The sequence below is a fragment of the Schistocerca cancellata genome, chromosome 10, assembly GCF_023864275.1.
Source record: "Schistocerca cancellata isolate TAMUIC-IGC-003103 chromosome 10, iqSchCanc2.1, whole genome shotgun sequence".
Taxonomy (NCBI): domain Eukaryota; kingdom Metazoa; phylum Arthropoda; class Insecta; order Orthoptera; family Acrididae; genus Schistocerca; species Schistocerca cancellata.
Window position 1 is genome coordinate 116,013,442 of NC_064635.1, and position 24,812 is coordinate 116,038,253.

Consider the following 24,812-nt stretch of genomic DNA (forward strand, 5'->3'; position numbering starts at 1 on the left):
TTCTTGAGTCATCAATCTTCTGGCTGGTTTGATGCGGCTCACCTCAAATTTCTCTTGTGTGCCAATCTCTTCATCTTAGAGTAGCACTTGCAACCTACGCCCTCAATTATTTGCTGGATTTATTGCAGTCTCTGTCTTCCTCTACAGTTTTTGCTGTTTTACCCTCTACAGCTCCCTCTAGTACCATGGAACTCATTCCCTGATGTCGTAACAGATGTCCTATCATCCCGTCCCTTCTCCTTGTCAGTGGTTTCCACATACTCCTTTCTTCTCTGATTCTGCGCAGAACCTCCTCAAAGCTAATTTTCAACATTTGTCTGTAGTACATCTCAAATGCCTTGATTCTCTTCTCTTCCGGTTTTCCCACAGTCCATGTTTCACCGCCATTCTGTGTTCCAAACGCACAAACTCAGAGAAATTTTTTCCTCAAATTAAGGTCTATGTTTGATACTAGTAGACTTCTCTTGCCAGGAATGTCCTTTTTGCCAGTGCTAAACTGCTTTTGATGTCCTCCATGTTCCACCACCGGTTATTTTGCTGCTTAGGTTGTAGAATTCCTTTACTTCATCTGCTTCATGACTGTCAATCCTGATGCTGAGTTTCTTGCTTCTGCCACTTCTCATTACTTTTGTCTTTCTTTTATTTACTCTCAATCCATATTCTGCACTGATTAAACTGTCAATTACGTTCAGGAGGTCTTGTAACGATTCTTCTTCACATTCATTCAGGATAGCAATGTCATCAACTAATGTTACAACTGATATCCTTTCACCTTGAATTTTAATTCCACTCCTGAACCTTTCCTTTATTTCCATCGTTGCTTCTTCGGTGTACAGATTGCATAGTACGGGCAAAAGACTACATCCCTATCTTATACCCTTTTTAATCTGAGCACTTCGTTCCTGGTCGTCCACTATTATTATTTCCTCTTGGCTCTAGTACATATTGTATATTACCCGTCTCTCCCTGTAGCTTATCCCTATTATTCTCAGAATTTCAAACATTCTGCACAATTTTACATTGCTAAACACTTTTTCAGGTCAACAAATCCTGTGAACGTGTCTTGTCGGCTCTTGCAGTCTTCGGCATCGTGTGGATGATATTTTCCCAAAAGTCAGATGGTATGTCACCAGACTTTTATGTTCTACACAACAATGTGAATAGTTGTAATTCTTCACGATTTCCCAGCGAGATCTTGACATGTGGAATAATCGGGTTACTGCCGGATGTTTGTGTCACTCTGGCACAATATTTCGGCCACCTAACTCGTTGCCTTCTTCAGGAGTGACCTGAGACCGTCTCAGGTCGCACCTGAAGAAGGCAACGAGTTACGTGGCTGAAATATTGTGCCAGAGCGACACAAACATCTGGCAGGAGACCCGATTATTCCACATGTCAATGTGAATAGTTGTTCTGTTGCCACTTCCCCCAATGATTTTAGAAATTCTGATGGAATGTTGTCTATTCCTTCTGCCTTATTTGATCGTAAGGCCTCCAAAGCTCTTTTAAATTCTGATTCTAATACTGGATCCCCTATCTCTTCTAAATCGACTCCTGTTTCTTCTCACATCAGACAAATCTTCCACCTCATAGAGGCCTTCAATATACTCTTCCCACCTATCCACTCTCTCATCTGTTTTTAACAGTGGAATTCCTGTTGCATTCTTAATGCTGCCACTCTTGCTTTTAACTTCACCGAAGGTTGTTTTGGCTGTCCTATATGCTGAATCAGTCCTTTCAACAATCATTTCTTTCTTGATTTCTTGACATTTTTCATGCAGCCATTTCGTCTTAGCTTTCTCGTACTTCCTATTTATTTCATTCCTCAGCGACTTGTATTTCTGTGTTCCTGAACAAGAAGAAAAAAAATTAGAGCAATTGAAAAAGTTAAATGGTGATTGAAACAATGTACCTAAAAAGGAATTGAAATAATAAAGTTATGTTTAATTCAGTTAATTGAAAGAAAATAATGACTAGTCATTTTGAAAATGATTTAAAAATACGAACTGAGATACCATCTAATGAGATTTGAACCGTTAACCTTTTGCATAGAAGCTTAGCCATTATGGTGTGCAACTGATCTACTGAATATTACTTTTTCACAGCTGTAGAACATCATGTGAAATTCCAAACTTTTTTTGTCAATTACTCACAAAAAGGGGTCCACCAAGGTGAATGGCTGCATGGTGTGATACCTGAGTCCTTAACTTACATCACTATACAGCAAATTTCAAAAAGTCAATCCCACCACTGGGTGCCTCTCCTTGTGAGCCACTGAGGAGTACGGCCTAGAATTTCTATAGCTACATCCACACTCTGCAGACTATTGAAGCACATGGCAGAGGGTACATCCCCCTGTACCAGGTATAAGGGCTGTGTCCCATTCTGTACAGAGTGTGGGAAGATTTACAGTTTAAATGTCTCTGTACATGCTGTAAACAATCTAATCTTGTCCTTACCATCCCCATGAAAACTCTACTGGAGGCTAGTAGTATATTCCCATGAAACTTTGTAATGGGCTTTCTTGGGATAGGTTGTGTGTATCTTAAAGTGTCTGCCCATTCAGTTTCTTTAGCATCTTCATGCCACTCTCCAACAGGTAAGACAAACCTGTCACAATTCGTGCTGCCCTTCTCTGTATAAATTCATTATCTCCTGTTATTCCTACTTGGTATGGGTTTCACACACTTGAGCAATAAAAAATGGCTCTGAGCACTATGGGACTTAACATCTATGGTCATCAGTCCCCTAGAACTTAGAACTACTTAAACCTAACTAACCTAAGGACAGCACACAACACCCAGCCATCACGAGGCAGAGAAAATCCCTGACCCTGCCGGGAATCGAACCCGGGAACCCGGGCGTGGGAAGCGAGAACGCTACCGCACGACCACGAGATGCGGGCACACTTGAGCAATATTCTAGGATGGGTTGCACAAGTGATACGTAAGCAATCTCCTTTGCAGAATGATTACATTTCCCAAGTATTCCCCCAATAAACTGAAGACTGCAACCTGCTCTACCTACAACTGAGCCAATGCAATCGTTCCCTTTCCTACCCCTACAAAGTGCTACACCCAGGTACGAGTCAACCTATTCCAACTGTGATTCACTGATGTAAGTCATACAACACCATGTTTTGCCATTTTGTGAAGTGCACATTTAAAGCAAGTCGCCAATCTCTGCACCACTTTGAAATCTTTAGCCCTGAATCTAATCACAAATTTTGCTCGATTTAATGCACAGGAAAGTGAAACGGTGGTCACAATAAGATAAAAGGATGGATCCTGTCATAAAATGTGACACTGGGTGGGCAAAGCTTCAAGTATGTGGGGAGTGTAATGCAGGAAAATGAAAGACGTGACAAAGAGAAAAGGGAATGTGTAAGGCAAACTGACAGCTGTACGAGATGTGCGAGAGGAATGATATGGGAGAAAGAATACTCCCAATAAAAATTAGAAGGCAATATAACAAATGTGTTACATAACAGTCACGTTGCATGCTGCAGAAACCTGGATCATGAAGAAAACAGAAAAAACTACGGTGTGTGGGCAAGTGAAATGAATATTTTGAGAAGTCACAAAGGACTAACAAAAATGGAAAAATGAGAAATTAAAAGTACTGGGGAAGCAACATTTGAGGAACCCTTACAAGGAAAGATTGAGTAAGAAAGATAAAAAGTGAAGAGAATGGATGAGATAAGTATGCCTAGGAAGAGGCACTAGATGAAGATGGAGGGCACAAGACCGAATGACAAGGGGGTAAAAGGAGTGGAAGACAGCATCCACAAAAGACAAGGCTGGGTCAGAATAGTGACAGATATGGTGGGGAGACTAGAGAAGATGGAGATTATTATTATTGTTATTATTATTATTACCATCATCATCATACTATGCTGCATATGTAATACATTTTACTGATATTCTCTCTCTCTCTCTCTCTCTCTCTCTCTCTTCCCCCCCCCCCCCCCCCCCCCCCCCCCCCTTTTGCTACATACCGTAAAGCTGCTCTTCAAGTTTGCAGGAAGGCAGTGTGGCCGGTTCCCAACAGCCAGTAGCAGCACAGGTCAAAGTTCTTTCGCCTTCAAGAAAATAACCGGTGGCACAGCTGTAGCTAACAGATGATCCCACAGGATATGACGATTCTCTCGGTGGCAGTGGTGTCAGAGTGCCGTGTTGCACATACGGTGGTGGTGGACAGTCTGAAACTGGTTCTGTAAAAGAGAAGCAAACTTGAATGTCTGTCTCTTTCAGCTTGATGAATGAATGCTTTAGACAGAAAACATCCTCCAGTAAGAATAATCACACTACTTATAGACCACCAACAACTAAAAGTATGTGAACTTGCATGTTATAAAGTTAGAAATTTTTCCAAAACTGAACACAATAGCATTTTAAAATAGTTTTTAATTCTAAGTTAATCTATTGCTTAATAACATACATTAATTTATCTGTGTGATCTGTGGTTGAAGAAATTTGGCAACCCGACACATTCGTACATGGGGTGCTCCACAACTGATATTCAGGCTTCTAGAGGTGTCTGAGGGAATTTAATAGTTGACAGTTTGGTAAAGAACCCATGTCTTGGAATGTACCATTTGGATACAAAATAAGTTTGAAGATCGGATCACTTTGAAATCTCTCACTTCACTGTACGCAAGACGGCACCGTTGTCAGTTCCTGTTGTAATTATGAAATCGCATACCAATTTTGTTTGAGCACCATAGCTGAGAGAAACTTGTACATTTGCAAATACAGTCTGATTAAAATTACTAGTTAGCTGGCACCTGACACGTCTCGCTACAGTGTTGTCAAATTGACTGCCGGTTGCCATTTGGTTATAAGGGACACACAAGCATGCGGTAGTTGTGCAGAAATGAGAAAGCTTACACCGGATAAAGCAGTGTGGAGGGCTGCACCAAACTAATTTTTGGACTGAAATGGAACCACCACCACCACCACCACCACCACCACCACCACCACCACCACCACCACCACCACCACAACAACAACAACAACAACAACACATACAGACATCATGACACCAAGTGTTAATCAACTCTCATACACAGAAAAATCAGACAATCTGCCACATATTTAATGTCAGCTGAATTTCTTTAGCTTATGTAAAGCATGACTTAATGAACATGCACGTGCTGTTAATTATATGGCAATTTTTCTGGTTTTTGCTGTATGATATTCAAGAAATATTTGTACCCTGATGTGTGTTGTTGTTGTGATCTTCAGTCTGAAGAATGACTGGTCTATTTATTTATTTATTATTCATTCAAGTGACATCTCACAATGATCTAGGATTTGTAAGACAATACAATGCCTATCAGTGGGCCAAATAATCTACAACACACATAACACGCTTTAAGACAGTATGAAAGGTAGCTTACAAGCATAGAACACTCTCAATGCTATTCTATTGTGTGTAATCTTCGTTACATCTGTGTAGCTACTGGAACCTACATTCGCTTCAACCTTTGGTTTCCCTATGCAATTTTTGCCACATCGTTCACTCCTCCATTACTACACCAATGATTTCTTGGTGCCTCAAGATGGGTGCTAACAACCTGTCTTTTTTTTTAGTTAGGTTGTGTCATAAATTTCTTTTTGCATCAGTTTGATTCAGTATCACCTCATTAGTTTAAAAGCCACATTCTGCTTCTGTGTAAAGTTACACTCGAGGTTCTTATGTAAGCACTGTTAATTCTACACATTTTCATGTGTGACTGTTGATAATGGGTTTGTCCCAATATGAGCCCATCTGTTAGTAAATATCAGTCCAGCTGTACAATGTCTGTGAATATCAAGTCCTTGACAAAATACCCATTGGCTTGAAGGCACAATGCCCAACAAATATTCAATGTCACCTACAGCCCTACGTAACTAAATGCCTCTTTCTTAGCTCACGAGTGGGCGCGCCATTTTTCATAACACAACTGGGCACTGTGTACACATCTAAACAATAGGTGTCTTTATGTTACCTAGGTAAACATGTATGAACAAAATTACAGTTTAACCTTAGTTAATTAAACAACAACAAACAAAACTAACATCAGATAACATAAATAACTGTTTAATTAAACAATAATAAAATAAATTTTTACTGTATCACCTGGTTGCCACACACAAGAGTTACCTCACACCAGAAGCATTAAACAGAGCAGTTGCAACAGATCCCCCACCCCCCCTTCCCCCCACCACTTATTTGGTTACTAATTATCTCATGCATAACTGCCCCATTGTGAAATTGTGCTGCTAGCTCAGAATCTGGGTTATCTTCTTGCTCAGATCATAAACTTTTTTCTCACCTAGCTTGTTATTTGTGATACAGGAGAACACGCTCAAGGGTTAATAGAAAGGTTATGAGCACCAGAAGTTATGAGACGCACAGAGTTACAAGATTTCCACACAATAGCACCAGACTGCTCCTGCTCGACACCTCGACACTCACCGCAGATCGGCAGTGAGCCCACCCAGGAACCCTGCTCACAGTACAGCACGGCTGGCACGCAGGGTGCGGCGGGATCCCGGTAGCCTTCGCGGCACCTCACCTCCAGCCGAGCACCCGAACCCGCATTGTTGGCCGTCTGTGGCCCGTCTAGGACGGACACCTGTGTGTGGTGCAGAGTTGGGGCCGGCGGGCAAACCGGCAGTGGCAGCTCGGGTGCAACATCTGCAAAAGGAATGGGCACGATAAGCGGAGGTCTGCACAGACACAGATGTCAGTAGAAACTACACAGTAAAAGGTACTGCCACATTGACATGGACCTCCACTAATGTATCTGTGGAAAATCCTTTTCTTTCTTACATTATACATGTGCTATATATTTGCAATTGCAAATAGAGGCACAAAATAGCAGTTTTAATATAGCTAAATCCCTGAAGTCTGCACATATTCTTGGATTGCTTACAATGAGCAGGTTTAGTGAAAGTCTGCTTTTGTCCACATTTTCCAACCACGACCAATTTACTTACAGCCATTCATTAAGGTATGTTTTCACGAGATGTGAAAACATTCATGAACAAGGAGCTGGTGACATCACAGTGTGGAATTCCACGTGTCACTACCTTGCGAAGTGTGAAAGGAAGAATCTGCCATGTCAGATTTTTGCCTAGTGGAGAGGAATGTGGCGAATGAGATGTAGCATCAGTTTTATGTTACAAAAAGAACTTAGGAGTCACTATACTGCAGTAAGTCATCTCGAATTCCGTATTTGAAGACTTACAGCATATGTGGCATAAATAGATGCTGTTTCAAAGCACCTCTCAAAAGTGCTTTGTTTTATGTTTGATTTGTTATAATAAAGGAAACTATGACTTGTCAAAATCGCATTGCTTTTGGTACAATTTGAATAGTTAAATACCAAATTACTACATTTGTAGTTACACCCATTCTACAACATATAACTTAGGCACTACTTTCATACCAAAGATTTAGTCTACTTGACAGCATCAAAGTATAAAGAGAAATGTAGCAGGTTCGCTTGTAGCTACTTTCAATCTGTTTTTTGACCTTTTGTTTTCTAATATATTCTGGAACTATCTTATTAATTTAATGGAAGTATTATCTTCCACAGTCAATATATTTATTTAATTAATGTATTCGCTGCAGGTTTTACAGACTGCCCCATGTTAATATCTTGCTGATAAATATCCTTTTCAATCACAGTAAGAACCTTCAAAAACATCTCCTCTTCCATTTGAACAAAACTAGGAAACAAATCAAAATCTTCAAGTCTATGTGATGAAGTACATAACTTCCAAAAGACAGCAGTCAATACAACATCTAGAATACGGATATTCTGCATGAGCAAACTGACTTTAGACACAATAGTTTGAATATATTCCATTAGGTTAGCGCCTGCTGTTTCACTCACATAAGACTGTATGGTTCTGCTCAGGTTTTTTGGTTTTTCATTAATTAAATTTGTTTCTTGTTCATAAACTGCAACACCTTCTAAGACTTTCATGATAATTAAGGCCATACAAGCATGGTCTTTTCCAAAAAGTACTTCTGACCAAAAACTGACTTTGGTACCTGTAGTCCAATGTCTTTTGCATTGTTGTGGTTATATTTCTGTAGAAACTTTTATCTCCTAATACATAATTCTTTACATGTAACCCAGAAGTGAAATACAGATTTTCATAGATTTACCTTTAAATTCCCCCCCTCCCATGAACCATGGACCTTGCCATTGGTGAAGAAGCTTGCATGCTTCAGCGATACAGATAGCCACAGCGTAGGTGCAACCGCAATGGAGGGGTATCTATTGAGAGGCCAGACAAACATGTGGTTCCTGAAGAGAGGCAGCAGCCATTTCAGTAGTTGCAGGAGCCACAGTCTGAATGATTGACTAATCTGGCCTTGTAAAATTAACCAAAACGGCCTTGCTGTGTTGGTACTGTGAATGGCTGAAAGCAAGAGAAAACAACAACTATAATTTTTCCTGAGGGCATGCAGCTTTAGTGTATGGTTAAATGATGATAGCGTCCTCTTGGGTAAAATAGTCCCCCATTCAGATCTTCGAGCAGGAACTACCCAGGAAGATGTCGTTATCAGCAGAAAGAAAACTGGCATTCTACAGATCAGAGTGTGGAATGTCAGATCCGTTAATCAGGTAGGTAGGTTGGAAAATTTAATAAGGGAAATGGATAAGTTAAAGTTAGATATAGTGGGAATTAGTGAAGTTCAGTGGCAGGAGGAACAAGATTTCTGGTCAGGTGAATACAGGATTGTAAACACAAAATCAAATAGGGGTAATGCAGGAGTAAGTTTAATAATGAATAAAAAGAACGAGTGCGAGTAAGCTAGTATGAAAAGCATAGTGAATGCATTATTGTATCCAAGATAGACACAAAACCCACACCTTCCACAGTAGTACAAGTTTATATGCCAAATAGCTCCACAGCTGATAATGAAACTGAAGAAATGTATGATGCGATCAAAGAAATTACTCAGATAGTGAACGGAAACAAAAATTTGGTATTCACGGGGGACTGGAGTTCAACAGTAGGAAAAGGAAGAGGAGAAGTAGTAGTAGAATATGACTGGGGAGGGGGGGTAAGGAATGAAAGAGGAAGCCGCCTAGTAGAATTTCGCACAGAGCATAACTTAATCATAGCTAACACTTGTTTTAAGAATCACGACAGAAGGTCGTATACGTGGAAGAGGCCTGGAGACACTGGAAGGTTTCAGATAGATCAAATATAATGGTATGACAAGAGATTTAGAAACCAGGTTTTAAATTGTAAGACATTTCCAGGGGCAGATGTGGACTCTGACCACAATTTAATGGTTATGAACTACAGATTAAAACTGAAGAAACTACAAAAAGGTGGGAATTTAAGGAGATGGAGGCTGGATATACTGAAAGAACCAGATGTTGAAGACAGTTTCAGAGAGAGCATTAGGGTACGATTGACAAGAACGGGGGAAAGAAATACAGTAGAAGAATGGGCAACTTTCAGAGATGAAATAGTGAAGGCAGCAGAGGATCAAATATGTAAAAAGATGAGGGCTAGTAGAAATCCTTGGATAACAGAAGAGATACTGAATTTAATTGATGAAAGGAGAAAATATAAAAATGCAGTAAATGAAGCAGGCGAAAAGAAATACATATGTCTCAAAAATGAAATTGACAGGAAGTGCAAAATAGCTAAGCAGGGATGGCTAGAGGACAAATGTAAGGATGTAGAGGCTTATCTCACTAGGGGTAAGATAGATACTGCTTACAGAAAAATTAAAGAGACCTTCAGAGAAAAGAGAACCACCTGTATGAAAATATAGAGTTCATATGGAAAACCAGTTCTAAGCAAGAAAAGGAAAGTAGAAAAGTGGAAGGAGTATATAGAGGGTCTATACAAGGGTGACGTACTCGAGGGCAATATTATGGAAATGGAAGAGGACGTAGATGAAGACGAAATGGGAGTTATGCTACTGTGCGAAAAATTTGACAGAGACCTAAGTTGATACAAGGCCCCGGGAGTAGACAACATTCCATTAGAACTACCGATAGCCTTGGGAAAGCCAGCCTGACACAACTCTATCATCTGGTGAGCAAGAACTATGAGACAGGTTAAATACCCTCAGACATCAAGAAGAATATAATAATTCCAATACCAAAGAAAGCAGGTGTTGACAGATGTAAAAATTACCAAACTATCAGTTTAATATGTCATGGCTGCAAAATATTAACATGAATTCTTTACAGACGAATGGAAAAACTGGTAGAAGCCGACTAGGGGAAGATCAGTTTGGATTTCGTAGAAATGCTGGAACATGTGAGGCAATTCTGACCAAACAACTTATTTTAGAAGATAGATTAAGGAAAGGCAAACATACGTTTCTAGCATTTGAAAACTTAGAGAAAGCTTCTGACCATGTTGACTGGAATACTCTCTTTCAAATTCTGAAGGGGCAGGGGTCAAATACAGGGAGCAAAAGGCTAGTCACAATTTGTACCAAAACCAGATGGCAGTTATAAGAGTCGATGGGCATGAAAGGGAAGCAGTGGTTGGGAAGGGAGTGAGACAGGGTAGTAGCGTATTGCCAATGTTATTCAATCTGTATATTGAGCAAACAGTAAAAGAAACAAAAGAAAAATTTGGAGTAGGAATTAAATTCCATGGAGAAGAAATAAAAACTTTGAGGTTCGCCGATGACATTGCAATTCTGTCAGACACAGCAAAGGACCTGGAAGAGCAGCTGAACGGAATGGACAGTGTGTTGAAAGGAGGATATAAGATGAACATAAACAAAAGCAAAACGAGGATAATGGAATGTAGTCAAATTAAATCAGGTGATGTTGAGGGAATTAGATTAGGAAATGATACGCTTAAAGTAGTAAATGAGTTTTGCTATTTGGGGAGCAAAACAACTGATGATGGTCGAAGTAGAGCGGATATAAAATGTAGACAGGAAATGGCAAGGAAAGCTTTTCTGAAGAAGAAAAATCTGTTAACATCGAGTATTGACTTAGGTGTCAGGAAGTATTTTCTGAAAGTATTTGCATGGAGTGTAGCCATGTATGGAAGTGAAACATGGATGATAAATAGTTCAGACAAGAAGAGAGTAGAAGCTTTCGAAATGTGGTGCTACAGAAGAATGCTGAATATTATATGGTTCATCACGTAACTAATGAGGAGGTACTGAACAGAACTGGGAAGAAGAGGAATTTGTGGCACAACTTGACAGAGGAAGGGATAGGTTGGTAGGACACGTTCTGAGGCATCAAGGGATCACCAATTTAGTACTGGAGGGAGTGTGGAGGGTAAAAATTGTAGAGGGAGACCAAGGGATGAATACACTAAGTAGATTGAGAAGGATGTAGGTTGCAGTAGCTACTTGGTGATGAAGCTTGCACAGGTTAGAGTAGCATGGAGAGCTGCACCAAACCAGTCTCTGGACTGAAGACCACCACAACAACAACAACAACAACAACAACAGCTTTAAAGTTTCTTTAATGTAAGGAAATATTTAATTTAAAATTTGTATCTCCTATTTCATCTGGTTAGGTATTGAATTTCCAAAAACCATAAAACAAATGTTTTTAAAAACTTTCTAACATCACAAATTTTCATAGATTTAGCTTTGAAAATGCTTTCAAAACAAAATAATTCCATAAATCTTTCATTCCCTATTTCACTCCCTTGGGCAGACGAATTTACAAAAGCACTGGAACACTTCCCCATTTCCAACTGACAAGTCAAATACCAGTTTTCATAGTGGGATTTGCACACCTGATGCAGCTGACAACTGGTGCTGGACAGCACTGCACTCAAAAATTACAAGAAGCATGTACTGTGAGATGTAGGCACGTCACTTCAGATTGTGTAGCCACCACAAAAGATACCACATCTAGCACACTTTGCAATTAGAAATATGTCCCACATGATGAGTGCTTTAGGTTGTCAAAAGTTATCCTTTGTGTATTGCTGTGGAGAATGTTCGCCAGTACATCCTTAGCCAATAGCTACAAGCAATAAAAAATTCCTGAACTTCCTGCTACCTTTAATTAATGTTTGTAGAGTTTCAAGAATTGAATTAAATTTCAGAGTGAAAAGGTATCAATGGTGAGATTTTCCAATGATCTTGCTGTGCTCAATGAAAGTGAGGAAGAACTGTGAAACTTGTTGAATAGAATGAACAGTATATGGAGCACAGGATACAGACAGAGAGCAATCCAAACAAGGACTAAAGTAATAAGGGGTAGCAGAAATAAGATATGCACACTGACATTAGTTAACACATACTAGATGAAGTGAAGGAATTCTGCTATCACAGAAACAAAAATAATACATAATGGTCAAAGTGATGAGGATAAAAGAAATAGACTTGCACAGGCAATGAGATTATTCCTGGCCAAATGAAGTATCAAACACAGGCACAGCATCATATGGAAGTGAATCGATGTCTGTGAACTGATGCTTTGAAGATGTGGACTGGTAAGATAAAGAATGAGGTAGTTCTCCACCAAACTGATGAAGAATGCAATATGTGGAAAATATTGACAAAAAAAGGGACAGGATGATAGGACTTGTGTTAAGGCGCCAGGGAATCGTCACGTCCCATACAGACCCTCGTCACACTACCTCGCGCCACAATCTGCCTTCTTGTATGCATACCTCAGTAACAAGTAAACGGTGTCTAATGATGTACAATTAGCCAGTAAACCTGCTATATATTTTTCTTCTCCTTCTGCCGTCCCTCCAGCGTTAGGCCCAGGGCCCATTCTGGTCTCAAAATCTCATCCTTCGTCTTCTCCCACTACTCTTGCCCCTGTTATTTCCTATGTGGTGACAGACAAAGTACATGTTCTTTCCATTTTTCTTTGTAGTGGATTCCCTTTTGTGTTATCGGTTGCATTCCTAATTCTTCCCTTATTAGTTCATTTCTAATTTTGTCTTCCCTTGTGCAGCCTTTCACAGATCTTCGAAATTTCATTTCTGATGCTTCTAACTGCCACAGACCTTTCTTCTCAGCATCGAACTTTCTGCCCCATATAATAAAGAACAAATTACCTTGAATACAAAATTTCAATTGTCTCTCTCTTTTCCTGTTTTCCTTTTAAATGTTCCTATTGTTTACATACACACTGATAAGTATTATTTTTTTTTTTTTTGTACATCCATATCATGATTATATATGTTACGCTAAATACTTGAAATGGGATACCTGTTCTATTGGTTTATTATTGAGGACAAGTTTTGTTCATATTGGATAAAGACTAAAGGGGCCATGGTTTTAGTTTTATTTATAGATATAGTAAGATTGTAGATTGCACTTATCTAATTAGTTTACGCAATGCCCTTTGTAATTCATGTTCTCTGTCTTGTATGACGACTTTATAATCAGCAAATAACATCTTGCTAACAATGCAGAAAGACAGATTGCTATTTACTGTAAAGAAGACATATTAAGGTGCAGGCAGGCAAAAACAAAGGACACTTACGTAAAGCTTTCGGCCACAGCCTTCATCAGTAAAAGAGAGACACAGACCTTTCACACAAACGATCAAGCACACATCACACACAGACAAACCACCAAGCACACCTCACACACAGACATGGTTGCCAACACCAGCATCTCGGGCCAGAGGTGCTGGAGCTGGCAATCACTGTGTGTGTGTGTGTGTGTGTGTGTGTGTGTGTGTGTGTGAGGTGTGCTTGCTTCTGTGTGTGAATGGTCTGTGCATGTGTGTCTCTCCTCTACTGATGAAGACTGGCTGAGAGATTTACGTTAGTTTTCTGTTAATTGTGGCTGTCTGCAGCTTGATATGTCTTCATTATGGTAAGTAGTAATCTGTCTTTTCCTACATTGTTGATTTTGCTGCCTAAAGTTTCCACTGTTTGATTAACATCTGGTTAATATTTTTATTACTCCCAATATCTACGCCTGATGATGTTCCGTGTCTTTTTCATAAGCTGATCATGTCACTTGTACAGATATTGAATAATGACAAGCTACATCCTTGTTTTACGCCTTCGATCTCAGGTGTTATCTCTGTACCTGCATGAATTCTAATTGTGGTGTTCGCACATAGGCTTTTTGTGACTTGGATCAGACGTTCAGGAAGTCCTCTTTTTACATTTATTGCCGATAGCTTGTCTCTAAGAATTTTGTCAAGTGCTTTGTCATACCCACAAATGTCTTGTCTCTTTTGAATTATCTATTTCAGTGCAGAAACATCATCTGTGCACGATCTTCCTCTTTGGAAACCAGCTTGTTTCTCCATTAAAATTACATCCAAGGTATTATGTAGTCTTTCATTTATTATTTTGCTGCAGATTTTGTAAATAATATTCAGAATACTTCACCCCTATAGTTAAATGTATTACTTCTTTTGCATTTCTTATCTATTGTTCTCCTTGTATCTCATATTTTACCCAACACATGTTAAAGGGATGTAGTATTTTTAACTTGAAGTTTATTCTTCCATGTTTAATCAGTTTCGTATTTATTCCATCTAGTCCTGGTGATCTTCGGTTTCTTCGTTGCCTTTTTTTTTTTTAATTAACCATCTTCAATTCTGTCAGTTTGATGTAGTCTATTCCTTGCAGTTGTTCTTTTTTATCTGCTTCTCTGATTTCTGCATTGTGTCTGTTCTTTATAATGTGTCATCCTGCCAGGTGCTTGTATTAAATTTAGATTTACAGTATCTCCATCTTCGTTTAGGCATTTCATTAATTTGTATGCTACTTCTTGTCTCCCATGGATATCCTATTCGACTCTGTTAGTAAAAGTGTTCTACGATGTACTGTATACTGATCTTATTGCTGCTTTTCCTTCATTTCTTTTCCGATGGTACTGCTCTTTAGCCTCTAATCATTTCTTCTCTAAGTACTCATTGTATGCTTTTTGTTTATCTTTTATGTATTCTTGTGTCGCTTCAGTTCATATTTTTAAATCTCTTTTCTGACTGGGCCTATGTTTTACACCCAGCATTTCATTTGCTATCTGTTTTATTGTGTTTTTAATACTAGACCATTCTTCGTTTATGTCTTCACTATTTCAATGAGCAGCTGTCCGAGTCTCTCGCGTTAAAGAATTCTCAAGCTCTCTCCTTGCAACTGATATACCTTAAATCTTTTGTTTAAATTGTTTCTGCACTGGTGTAAGCTGTTGCCAGCACACCAGTCAGCAAAGACACTGCAAGAAGTTTGATAATAGGCTCTGAATCAAGTGTGCCTATCAGGAGAGAGGCCAAAGACATACTCACAAGCCATGCTCTGCCAATGTCCTCTTGACCACCAATATTCAGATCGCTGCTGTGAAATGGAGAGACCGGTCAGTCGCAGACAGTCAGCTCAGTTGCAGACAGAGTCAGTTGCAGCTGCAGTCAGTCAGTACCTAGCAACCAGAGCTTCTCAAGGTACAAGACTCTACAGTGGTAACGAGACAATACAAAAGTGGCAACGAGGAAACTCGGTGCAGAAGCAGATTTTGCTTTCTTCTCTTGTGTTTTAGCTTGCAGCAGTAACCAGTTTGCTAATTTTTTGTTGTGTTCTTGCATGTATTCCAGGAGGGGAGCTGCAGAACTAATCAAATTTCTCTTTTCAGAGGCTTTGCTTGCTTTTTGCTATAACATATTTGTGTAAACCATGGCTGCTCTGCCTCCTCTGCCCCCTACCCCAGTGCCTCAGTCACAGATGGCCAATGTAATGGATCTAACACAAGCTTTCCAGTTTCAGAACCAACGAATTGCTGCCTTACTGATGATGGTACAACAACTTCTGGTTGCACAAGCTGCGTCAACCGCACAACAGACCAACAAATCAGCCCAACAAGTGCCACTGACCAGCATAACACTGTTCCGGAAATTTAACGACTCCGAAGAGGAATGGCTTGAATACCTGACACAGTTCCAGGCATATTGTGAAGTCCATCGAGTTCAAGGTACTGTAAAGCTACAATACTTCCTTTCGATTGCAGGTCCCCAGTGTTCATGTTAATACAAAGTCTGTTCCCAACCGTGTCTCCCAATGAACTCAGCTACGACGAAGTAATCGCTGCATCAACTCAATATTATGACGAACAAGTCCAAGTAACTGGAGCCAGATATCAGTTTTTTTGCTTGCAGAAAAAGGCAGAACAGCTGTACAGTCAGTGGTATACAGAACTAACAAGCATGACTAGAAAGTACAAATTTAAGTGTACTTGTGGAATTTTTACAATGATTTAATGTAATGTGATGCAATTACATTCAATGTCCCAGACAGTAGAATACAAAAACAGATTCTGAAGTACTCTGATCCATCACTTGCTCAAGCATTGCAAGTATTAGAGCAACATGATTCGGGTGCCATAGTGGTCAATAAGTTTGACCAGGAGCAGATTTGTCGGGTTGAGTCCAAGCAGTTTGTTTGCAATGTCACAAAAACGCCAATTTTGCCCCGCTCCCAGAGAAAACAGGCTCATGCACATGCAGTGAACGTTGTGTTTTCCTAACCTACAACAGGCGCTGACACAAGTAAGATTAAGGTTGTGCCTCCTCCTCGTCCTGGTGCTGTGCAGTGATGTTCCAACAAACTATTTGTCTCATTACGAACTGCTGGCTGTTGTGTGAACGTTTAGACACAGGTGCCTCAGTAACTTTACTTAATCAAGCCACGAATGAACAGTCAGGCTCACCACGCCTTTCTAAATCTAGCAAGCACATCACTGCTTACAACAGCCAGGAAATTCCTGTGCTTAGACAGTGCAGTTTGCCTGCCACTTACAAATCTCTCACAAGGACAGTGTATTTTACTTTGTTGAAATCAAGAGACAGTGAGAACATATTTGATTTAGATGCCTTTGATTTGTTTGGACTTAGCATCCACAAGAATGGACTTTCCACGACTGCTTTTGCACCAAAAGACAGTGCTTGCTTAAGGAACTTCCTGAACTATTTTCAGAAGGAATGAGAAAAGCTAATAACTTTTTAGCACATGTTACACTGAAAGACAATGCATAGCCTAAGTTTTCCTGGGCTTGTCCCATTCCAATTGCTTTAGGAGACAAAGTAGCCAGTGAATTGATAGAATTGCTAGATAATGGCGTAATTGCTATCATTCAAGCTAGTCAATGGGCAAGTCCTCTCATTTTGTTGCCTAAGCCTTCTGGTCGCATTCGCATTTGTGTCGATTTCAAGTCTACAGACAACCTACAGACGGTAGTTGACACTTATCTGTTACCTTGCCCTGAGAAACTCATGGACAAGCTTTGTGCAGGACATTACTTTTCAAAGATAGATTTGTGTGATGCCTACTTGCAGATTCCATTGGATGAAGAACCACAGAAAGCGTTTGTTGTAAATACACACTTAGGACTGTTCAAGTACTGACCTTCGACATTGCTACCCCACCCACCATTTTTCAACATTATTTGGAACAGTTGACTGCTGAAGTGCCATTTTGTTCAAACTATCTTGACAATATTGTCATCTCAGTTTGTACACCAGAGGAACACATTGCCAGTTTGTGTACTCTTTTACAAGTGTTGTTAGAAGCAGGACTCACGTGTCATCTCGAAAAGTGTGACTTTTTTAAAACTGAACTACAGTGCTTAGGTCATGTGATAATCAGTTTGTGCACCCCCTCCAATCCTATTTGCTTGCCATCTGTGACCTGCCTGTTCTTCGCAATGTGTTTGAACTGCAGTCAGTACTAGGCAAGATGACATACTACATTCGGTTCACACCGAATGCTGCTCAGAACGTGTCTACATTGCATCGTTTGCGTCACAAAAACGTACCTTTTGTGTGGTCTGTAGATTGTTAAGATGCGTTTCAGAAACTCAAAAATGCTTTGCTTAGTGACAGATGTTTAGTGCATTTTGATCCTGCCAAGCCAGTAGTTTTGCAAATAGATGCTTCTTCCTCAGGAATCGGCGCTGTGCTTTCGCACAGAATTGGTGCACAAGACAGACCTGTTGCTTTTGCTCAAAGTTGTTAACTCAAACTCAGTGCAGTTATTCTCAAACTGAGAAAGAAGCTCTCGCTATTGTGTATGGTGTGACAAAATTCCATCAATATTTGTATGGTCACAAATTCTATTTAGTGACAGATCATAAGCCTTTGCAGTCCTTGTTTCATCTATCAAAACCGGTTCCTACACGCAATGCTCAAAAATTGCAATGCTCAGCTTTGTTGCTTTCGCACTATCAGTATAAAATTGTGTACAGACCTACGGCAAAGCATGGCAATGCAGACACCCTATCTCAGTTCCAATTGGCCCAGACTCTGATATTGATGCATCAGCCGCATCTTGTTGCCAAATCCATGCGCAGGACTCTGTATTTCTGGAATCTTTTCCCTTGCACTACAGAAAAATAGCACAGGCCAAGGAAGCAGACCCAGATCTCAAGATTTTGTTGCATTACATTCGCACATCTTGGCCTCATTGATTGAACAGTGTCCAGAACTCAGTCGTGTGCCGATATTTTGCACATCGGCATAACCTTTCAGTTGAATGGGGTGTGACTAGTTCAAATGGACAGTAGACAATTGCGTGTGCTTGTTCCCAAAGTGTTGCAAAAGGATATGTTGCTATTGTTCCACCAAGGACATTGGGGAATTGTTCACACTAAACAGTTAGCACGCTGGCACTGAACTTGGCAGGGAATGGACCCCCACACTGAACGGATCTACATCTACTCTACATCAACATCCATACTCCGCAAGCCACCTGACGGTGTGTGGCGGAGGGTACCTTGAGTACCTCTATTGGTTCTTTCTTCTATTCCAGTCTCGTATTGTTAGTGGAAAGAAGGATTCTCGGTATGCTTCTGTGTGGGCTCTAATCTCTCTGATTTTATCCTCATGGTCTCTTTGCGAGATATGCGTAGGAGGGAGCAATATACTGCTTGACTCTTCAGTGAAGGTATGTTCTCGAAACTTTAACAAAAGCCTGTACCGAGCTACTGAGCGTCTCTCCTGCACAGTCTTCCACTGGAGTTTATCTATCATCTCCATAATGTTTTCACAATTACTAAATGATCCTGTGACGATGTGTGCTGCTCTCTGCTGGATCTTCTCTATATCTTCTCTCAACTCCATCTAGTATGGATCGCACACCGGTGAGCACTATTCAAGCACTGGGCGAACAAGTGTACTGTAACCTACTTCCTTTGTTTTTGGACTGCATTTCCTTTGGATTCATCCAATAAATCTCAGTCTGGCATCTGCTTTACCAACGATCATCTTTATATGATCATTCCATTTTAAATCACTCCTAATGTGTACTCCCAGATAATTTATGGAATTAACTGCTTCCAGTTGCTGACCTGCTATTTTTTAGCTAAATGATAAGGGATCTATCTTTCTATGTATTCACAGCACATTACACTTGTCTACTTTGAGATTCAATTGCATTCCCTGCACCATGTGTCAATTCGTTGCAGAACCTCCTGCATTTCAGTACAATTTTCCATTGTTACAACCTCTCGATATACCACAGCATCATCCACAAAAAGCCTCAGTGAAGTTCCGATGTCATCCACAAGGTCATTTACGTATATTGTGAATAGCAAGGGTCCTACGACACTCCCCTGCGGCACACCTGAAATCACTCTTACTTCGGAAGACTTCTCTCCATTGAGAATGACATGCTGCGTTCTGTTATCTAGGAACTCTTCAATCCAATCACACAATTGGTCTGATAGTCCATATGCTCTTACTTTGTTCATTAAACGACTGTGGGGAACTATATCGAACGCCTTGCAGAGGTCAAGAAACACGGCATCTACCTGTGAACCCGTGTCTATGGCCCTCTGAGTCTCGTGGACGAATAGTGCGAGCTGGGTTTCACACGACCATCTTTTTCGAAACCCATGCTGATTCCTACAGAGCGACGGCACAGGGACGCATGTGCACGGAGAACCAATCTGCTCCATCACAAACATTCTTAGCTTGGCTTAAGACTCAATCACCATGGCAACGAGTGCACATAGACTTTGCAGGGCCATTTTGAAACAATCGTTGGCTCATAGTGGTAGACTCTTATCAAGTTCCCATTTGCAGTGCCTATGGCTTCTACCACATCACGTAGCACCATTCAAGCATTGTTCTTCATATTATGCATAGAATGTTTGCCAGAAGTACTTGCGTCGGACAACGCATCACTGGCAGAACTTCTACACGGCCGCCGCCATCAGACACAGCCCCACCCACCGCGGCATCTGGCACCGCCAATGGTCCACAAGTATCGCTTTGCACTGTGCGATCTTGTTCTTTCCAGGGTTTTTGGCAACCGTGGGCACTGGGAAAGAGGCGTAATCCAGGAAAGCATTGGCTTTTTTATGTACTCGATTGCCAGTCTCGATAGTTTGCAGCGCCGCCATCAGAACCAAATTCGTGTGTGTCATTTGCCTCTGATTCTGCTGTTTTCCTTCTCCAGATTCAGGCCTTCCGGGACTGTGCGGCCTTTGCAGCTGCCCACTCAGCCACCAAGGCACCCCAAGAGGAGCAGATGGACAATATCCCCTCATCTCCATTGTCTCCATTCGCCGACTCAACGGACCTGGACCCTCCATTGCCATCATCAGCCCAGGATGCGCCCTCAGGCCTGGACGTGTGCCCAGGCATCAGTTTTCTGGAGGATGTTCGTGTTGCATCGCAAACCAAATGGCGAGGTACGGTCGGGAGTATACCGTCCTCCACATCTACGGCTTCCAACTCATCTCTACGTGCATGGTCCTACATTCCTCCACACTGTTGTTCACAGTCTCACTACATGACAACGACATGGCATTTCAGGGGGCAGGAGTGTACTGGCGTAACATGTCGCCAGCACACTGGTCAGTGAAGAGGTTGCAAGAAGTTCAATCATAGTCACCAAATCGAGCACACGTATCAGGAGAGAGGCCAAAGACAGACCTGCATGCCACACACTGCCCACTGCCAACGCCCTCTCGACTGCCAGTATTTAGATCTGCGCCATGAACCGGAGGGCCCGGTCAGTCACAGACAGACAGCCCAGTTGCAGTTGCAGTCAGACAGTACCTAGCGACCAGAGTTGTGCGTATAGTGGGACTTGTACTTCATCTACAGTCAGGCTAATGTGGACTTTTACAGATCGGGCTTGTACCACAACACATGGAGTAGCGTAAAGATATGTAGCTTTCTATTCTGATAAATAAAGAACCCTGTCAATACAGTGCAGCTGTGTTTTAGAAAGAGGATACCAGCCACCAAACAACATTCTCTCCTTGCTTCCCAAGGTACAAGACTCTACAGTGGGAACGAGATGACACAAGAGTTTTCATCTTTAGTTTTGTTTTTTATCAACTGCTTTTTTCACCTTGACCATAGCCAGCATTTTGATTTTACAAGGTAGTTGTCTGTATATATATCTATATACCCAAGTGTCTATTATGCTTGGAGATGTTGTTGTTGTTGTGGTCTTCAGTCCTGAGACTGGTTTGATGCAGCTCTCCATGCTACTCTATCCTGTGCAAGCTTCTTCATCTCCCAGTATCTACTGCAACCTACATTCTTCTGAATCTGCTTAGTGTATTCATCTCTTGGTCTCCCTCTACGATTTTTACCCTCCACACTGCCCTCCAATGCTAAATTTGTGATCCCTTGATGCCTCAAAACATGTCCTACCAACCGATCCCTTCTTCTAGTCAAGTTGTGCCACAAACTTCTCTTCTCCCCAATCCTATTTAATACCTCCTCATTAGTTACGTGATCTACCCACCTTATCTTCAGCATTCTTCGGTAGCACCACATTTCGAAAGCTTCTATTCTCTTCTTGTCCAAACTAGTTATCGTCCATGTTTCACTTCCATACATGGCTACACTCCATACAAATACTTTCAGAAACGACTTCCTGACACTTAAATCTATACTCGATGTTAACAAATTCCTCTTCTTGAGAAACGCTTTCCTTGGCAACATTTTATATCCTCTCTACTTCGACCATCATCGGTTATTTTACCCCCTAAATAGCAAAACTCCTTTACTACTTTAAGTGTCTCATTTCCTAATCTAATACCCACAGCATCACCCGACTTAATTCGACTACATTCCATTATCCTCGTTTTGCTTTTGTTGATGTTCATCTTATATCCTCCTTTCAAGACACTGTCCATTCCGTTCAACTGCTCTTCCAAGTCCTTTGCTGTCTCTGACAGAATTACAATGTCATCGGCGAACCTCAAAGTTTTTACTTCTTCTCCATGAATTTTAATACCTACTCCGAATTTTTCTTTTATTTCCTTTACTGCTTGCTCAATATACAGATTGAATAACATCGGGGAGAGGCTACAACCCTGTCTTACTCCTTTCCCAACCACTGCTTCCCTTTCATGCCCCTCGACTCTTATAACTGCCATCTGGTTTCTGTACAAACTGTAAATAGCCTTTCGCTCCCTGTATTTTACCCCTGCCACCTTCAGAATTTGAAAGAGAGTATTCCAGTTAACATTATCAGAAGCTTTCTCTAAGTCTACAAATGCTAGAAACGTAGGTTTGCCTTTCCTTAATCTTTCTTCTAAGATAAGTCGTAAGGTCAGTACTGCCTCACATGTTCCAACATTTCTACGGAATCCAAACTTATCTTCCCCGAGGTCGGCTTCTACCAGTTTTTCCATTCGTCTGTAAAGAATTCGCGTTAGTATTTTGCAGCTGTGACTTATTAAACTGATAGTTCGGTAATTTTCACATCTGTCAACACCTGCTTTCTTTGGGATTGGAATTATTATATTCTTCTTGAAGTCTGAGGGTATTTCGCCTGTCTCGTACACCTTGCTCACCACGTGGTAGAGTTTTGTCAGAACTGGCTCTCCCAAGGCTGTCAGTAGTTCTAATGGAATGTTGTCTACTCCCGGGGCCTTGTTTCGACTCAGGTCTTTCAGTGCTCTGTCAAACTCTTCACGCAGTATCTTATCTCGCATTTCGTCTTCATCTACATCCTCTTCCATTTCCATAATATTGTCCTCAAGTACATCGCCCTTGTATAAACCCTCTATATACTCCTTCCACCTTTCTGCCTTCCCTTCTTTGCTTAGAACTGGGTTGCCATCTGAGCTCTTGATATTCATACAAGTGGTTCTCTTCTCTCCAAAGGTCTCTTTAATTTTCCTGTAGGCAGTATCTATCTTACCCCTAGTGAGACAAGCCTCTACATCCTTACATTTGTCCTCTAGCCATCCCTGCTTAGCCATTTTGCACTTCCTGTCGATATCATTTTTGAGACGTTTGTATTCCTTTTTGCCTGCTTCATTTACTGCATTTTTATATTTTCTCCTTTCATCAATTAAATTCAATATTTCTTCTGTTACCCAAGGATTTCTATTAGCCCTCGTCTTTTTACCTACTTGATCCTCTGCTGCCTTCACTACTTCATCCCTCAGAGCTACCCATTCTTCTTCTACCGTATTTCTTTCCCCCATTCCTGTCAATTGTTCCCTTATGCTCTCCCTGAAACTCTGTACAACCTCTGGTTCTTTCAGTTTATCCAGGTCCCATCTCCTTAACTTCCCACCTTTTTGCAGTTTCTTCAGTTTCAATCTGCAGTTCATAACCAATAGATTGTGGTCAGAATCCACATCTGCCCCAGGAAATGTCTTTCAATTTAAAACCTGGTTGGAGATAACTTTTGATTAATTATTACAGAATGTATTAATGAACAGTAAACTCGAGCATATCATGCAAGTTTGTGAATGTTTTTCTTGTTAAAGCAGGTGTCTTTTACTTTCGATTCATTAAATGTTACAATTTCCCTTAGTTTTGATCCATTCTGATTTGTAGTAACTTTCCTGTTAGTAGATACCAATTGGCACTTTTTCAAGTCTAGCATTTAAATCTCCTGTTAAAATTACCTGGTTCTTATTTAGACATTTCTTAAGTTCTTCACAGTAAAGGTGTGTTTCTTTCTTCTTCTCTTCCTCTGGTCATTAGTTCCTATTACTGTTAGATGTACCCTGTTGAACTTTAATCTTACGGTGTCAAATTTTAATCTTATTGCTAAGCATTTTTCATTTATTACACAATAACTTATTTTATCTCTCCATTTTCTTATTAAAAATGCTACTCCACAACGTAAAAAAATGAATAATGACATCAATGTAGGATTAATGGATACACTAGATGTAGTCACATAGAATATACCAGAACTAGGGTCAAATGAAACCAAACTAATTCTCAAAGATTATAAAATAAATAGCACCACGATCACAGAAACAAAGAAGAAGCTTAAGTGCACAAAAGAGCTGAAGACTACATAAAAAAAACTTACGTGCTGAAATTCTTTCTTTGTCGGCATCCATATCCATACCGGGCAGAGGCGGAGGTGGCGGTGGCGGAGGCTCTGTGGGCGGTCCGTACTGGCGCACACACTTGGGAGGCTGGCGAGGATTCCACTGGCCCGATGCGAGGCACTGGAGGCTTGCCGGCCCCTGCAGAGTGTAGCCCACGTTGCAGCTGTAGTGGACTCGCTGCTCCACACTCACCACGATCCGCCCCTCGTTGTCGGTGTGCGGCACCACTGGCACCGCAGCAGGGCTCAGGGGTTCGAGCACGTGGTAGCCGTCGGCCACCGACGGTGGTGGCGGGCACCCGTTCGAAACTGCACAGTGTAGGAAGAGGGCACTTTCAGTCGAAGTTGACGTGTCGTGTGACAAATGTAAAGCATCAAAAGTATCGGAAGTAGGAAATTAGACTTGTTAAATGAATGAATGTGCAAGAATGTGTATTTTACAATTTATTTTTGCTGTATTTACCACATGCGCTTGCCGTCCAACATAAATATAGCAGGAAGAGAACCCCTAGCACCAAAAGTAGTTACCAAAGATGCAAAGGTGGCAGTTGAACCAGG

At 40.9% G+C, this 24,812-nt stretch overlaps 1 protein-coding gene across 1 annotated transcript in view; it reads right to left on the bottom strand.

Annotated features, from left to right (window-relative positions):
* LOC126106415 (sushi, von Willebrand factor type A, EGF and pentraxin domain-containing protein 1-like) overlaps positions 1-24,812 on the bottom strand; it is a 115,127-nt gene that overhangs the window by 40,026 nt on the left and 50,289 nt on the right. The window contains exons 4-6 of the mRNA XM_049912691.1: positions 24,234-24,563; positions 6,463-6,684; positions 3,998-4,213 (exon numbers count right to left, since the gene is read on the bottom strand). Of these exons, the coding sequence (XP_049768648.1) occupies positions 3,998-4,213; positions 6,463-6,684; positions 24,234-24,563 (768 nt within the window). The remainder of the gene's footprint in view (positions 1-3,997; positions 4,214-6,462; positions 6,685-24,233; positions 24,564-24,812) is intronic.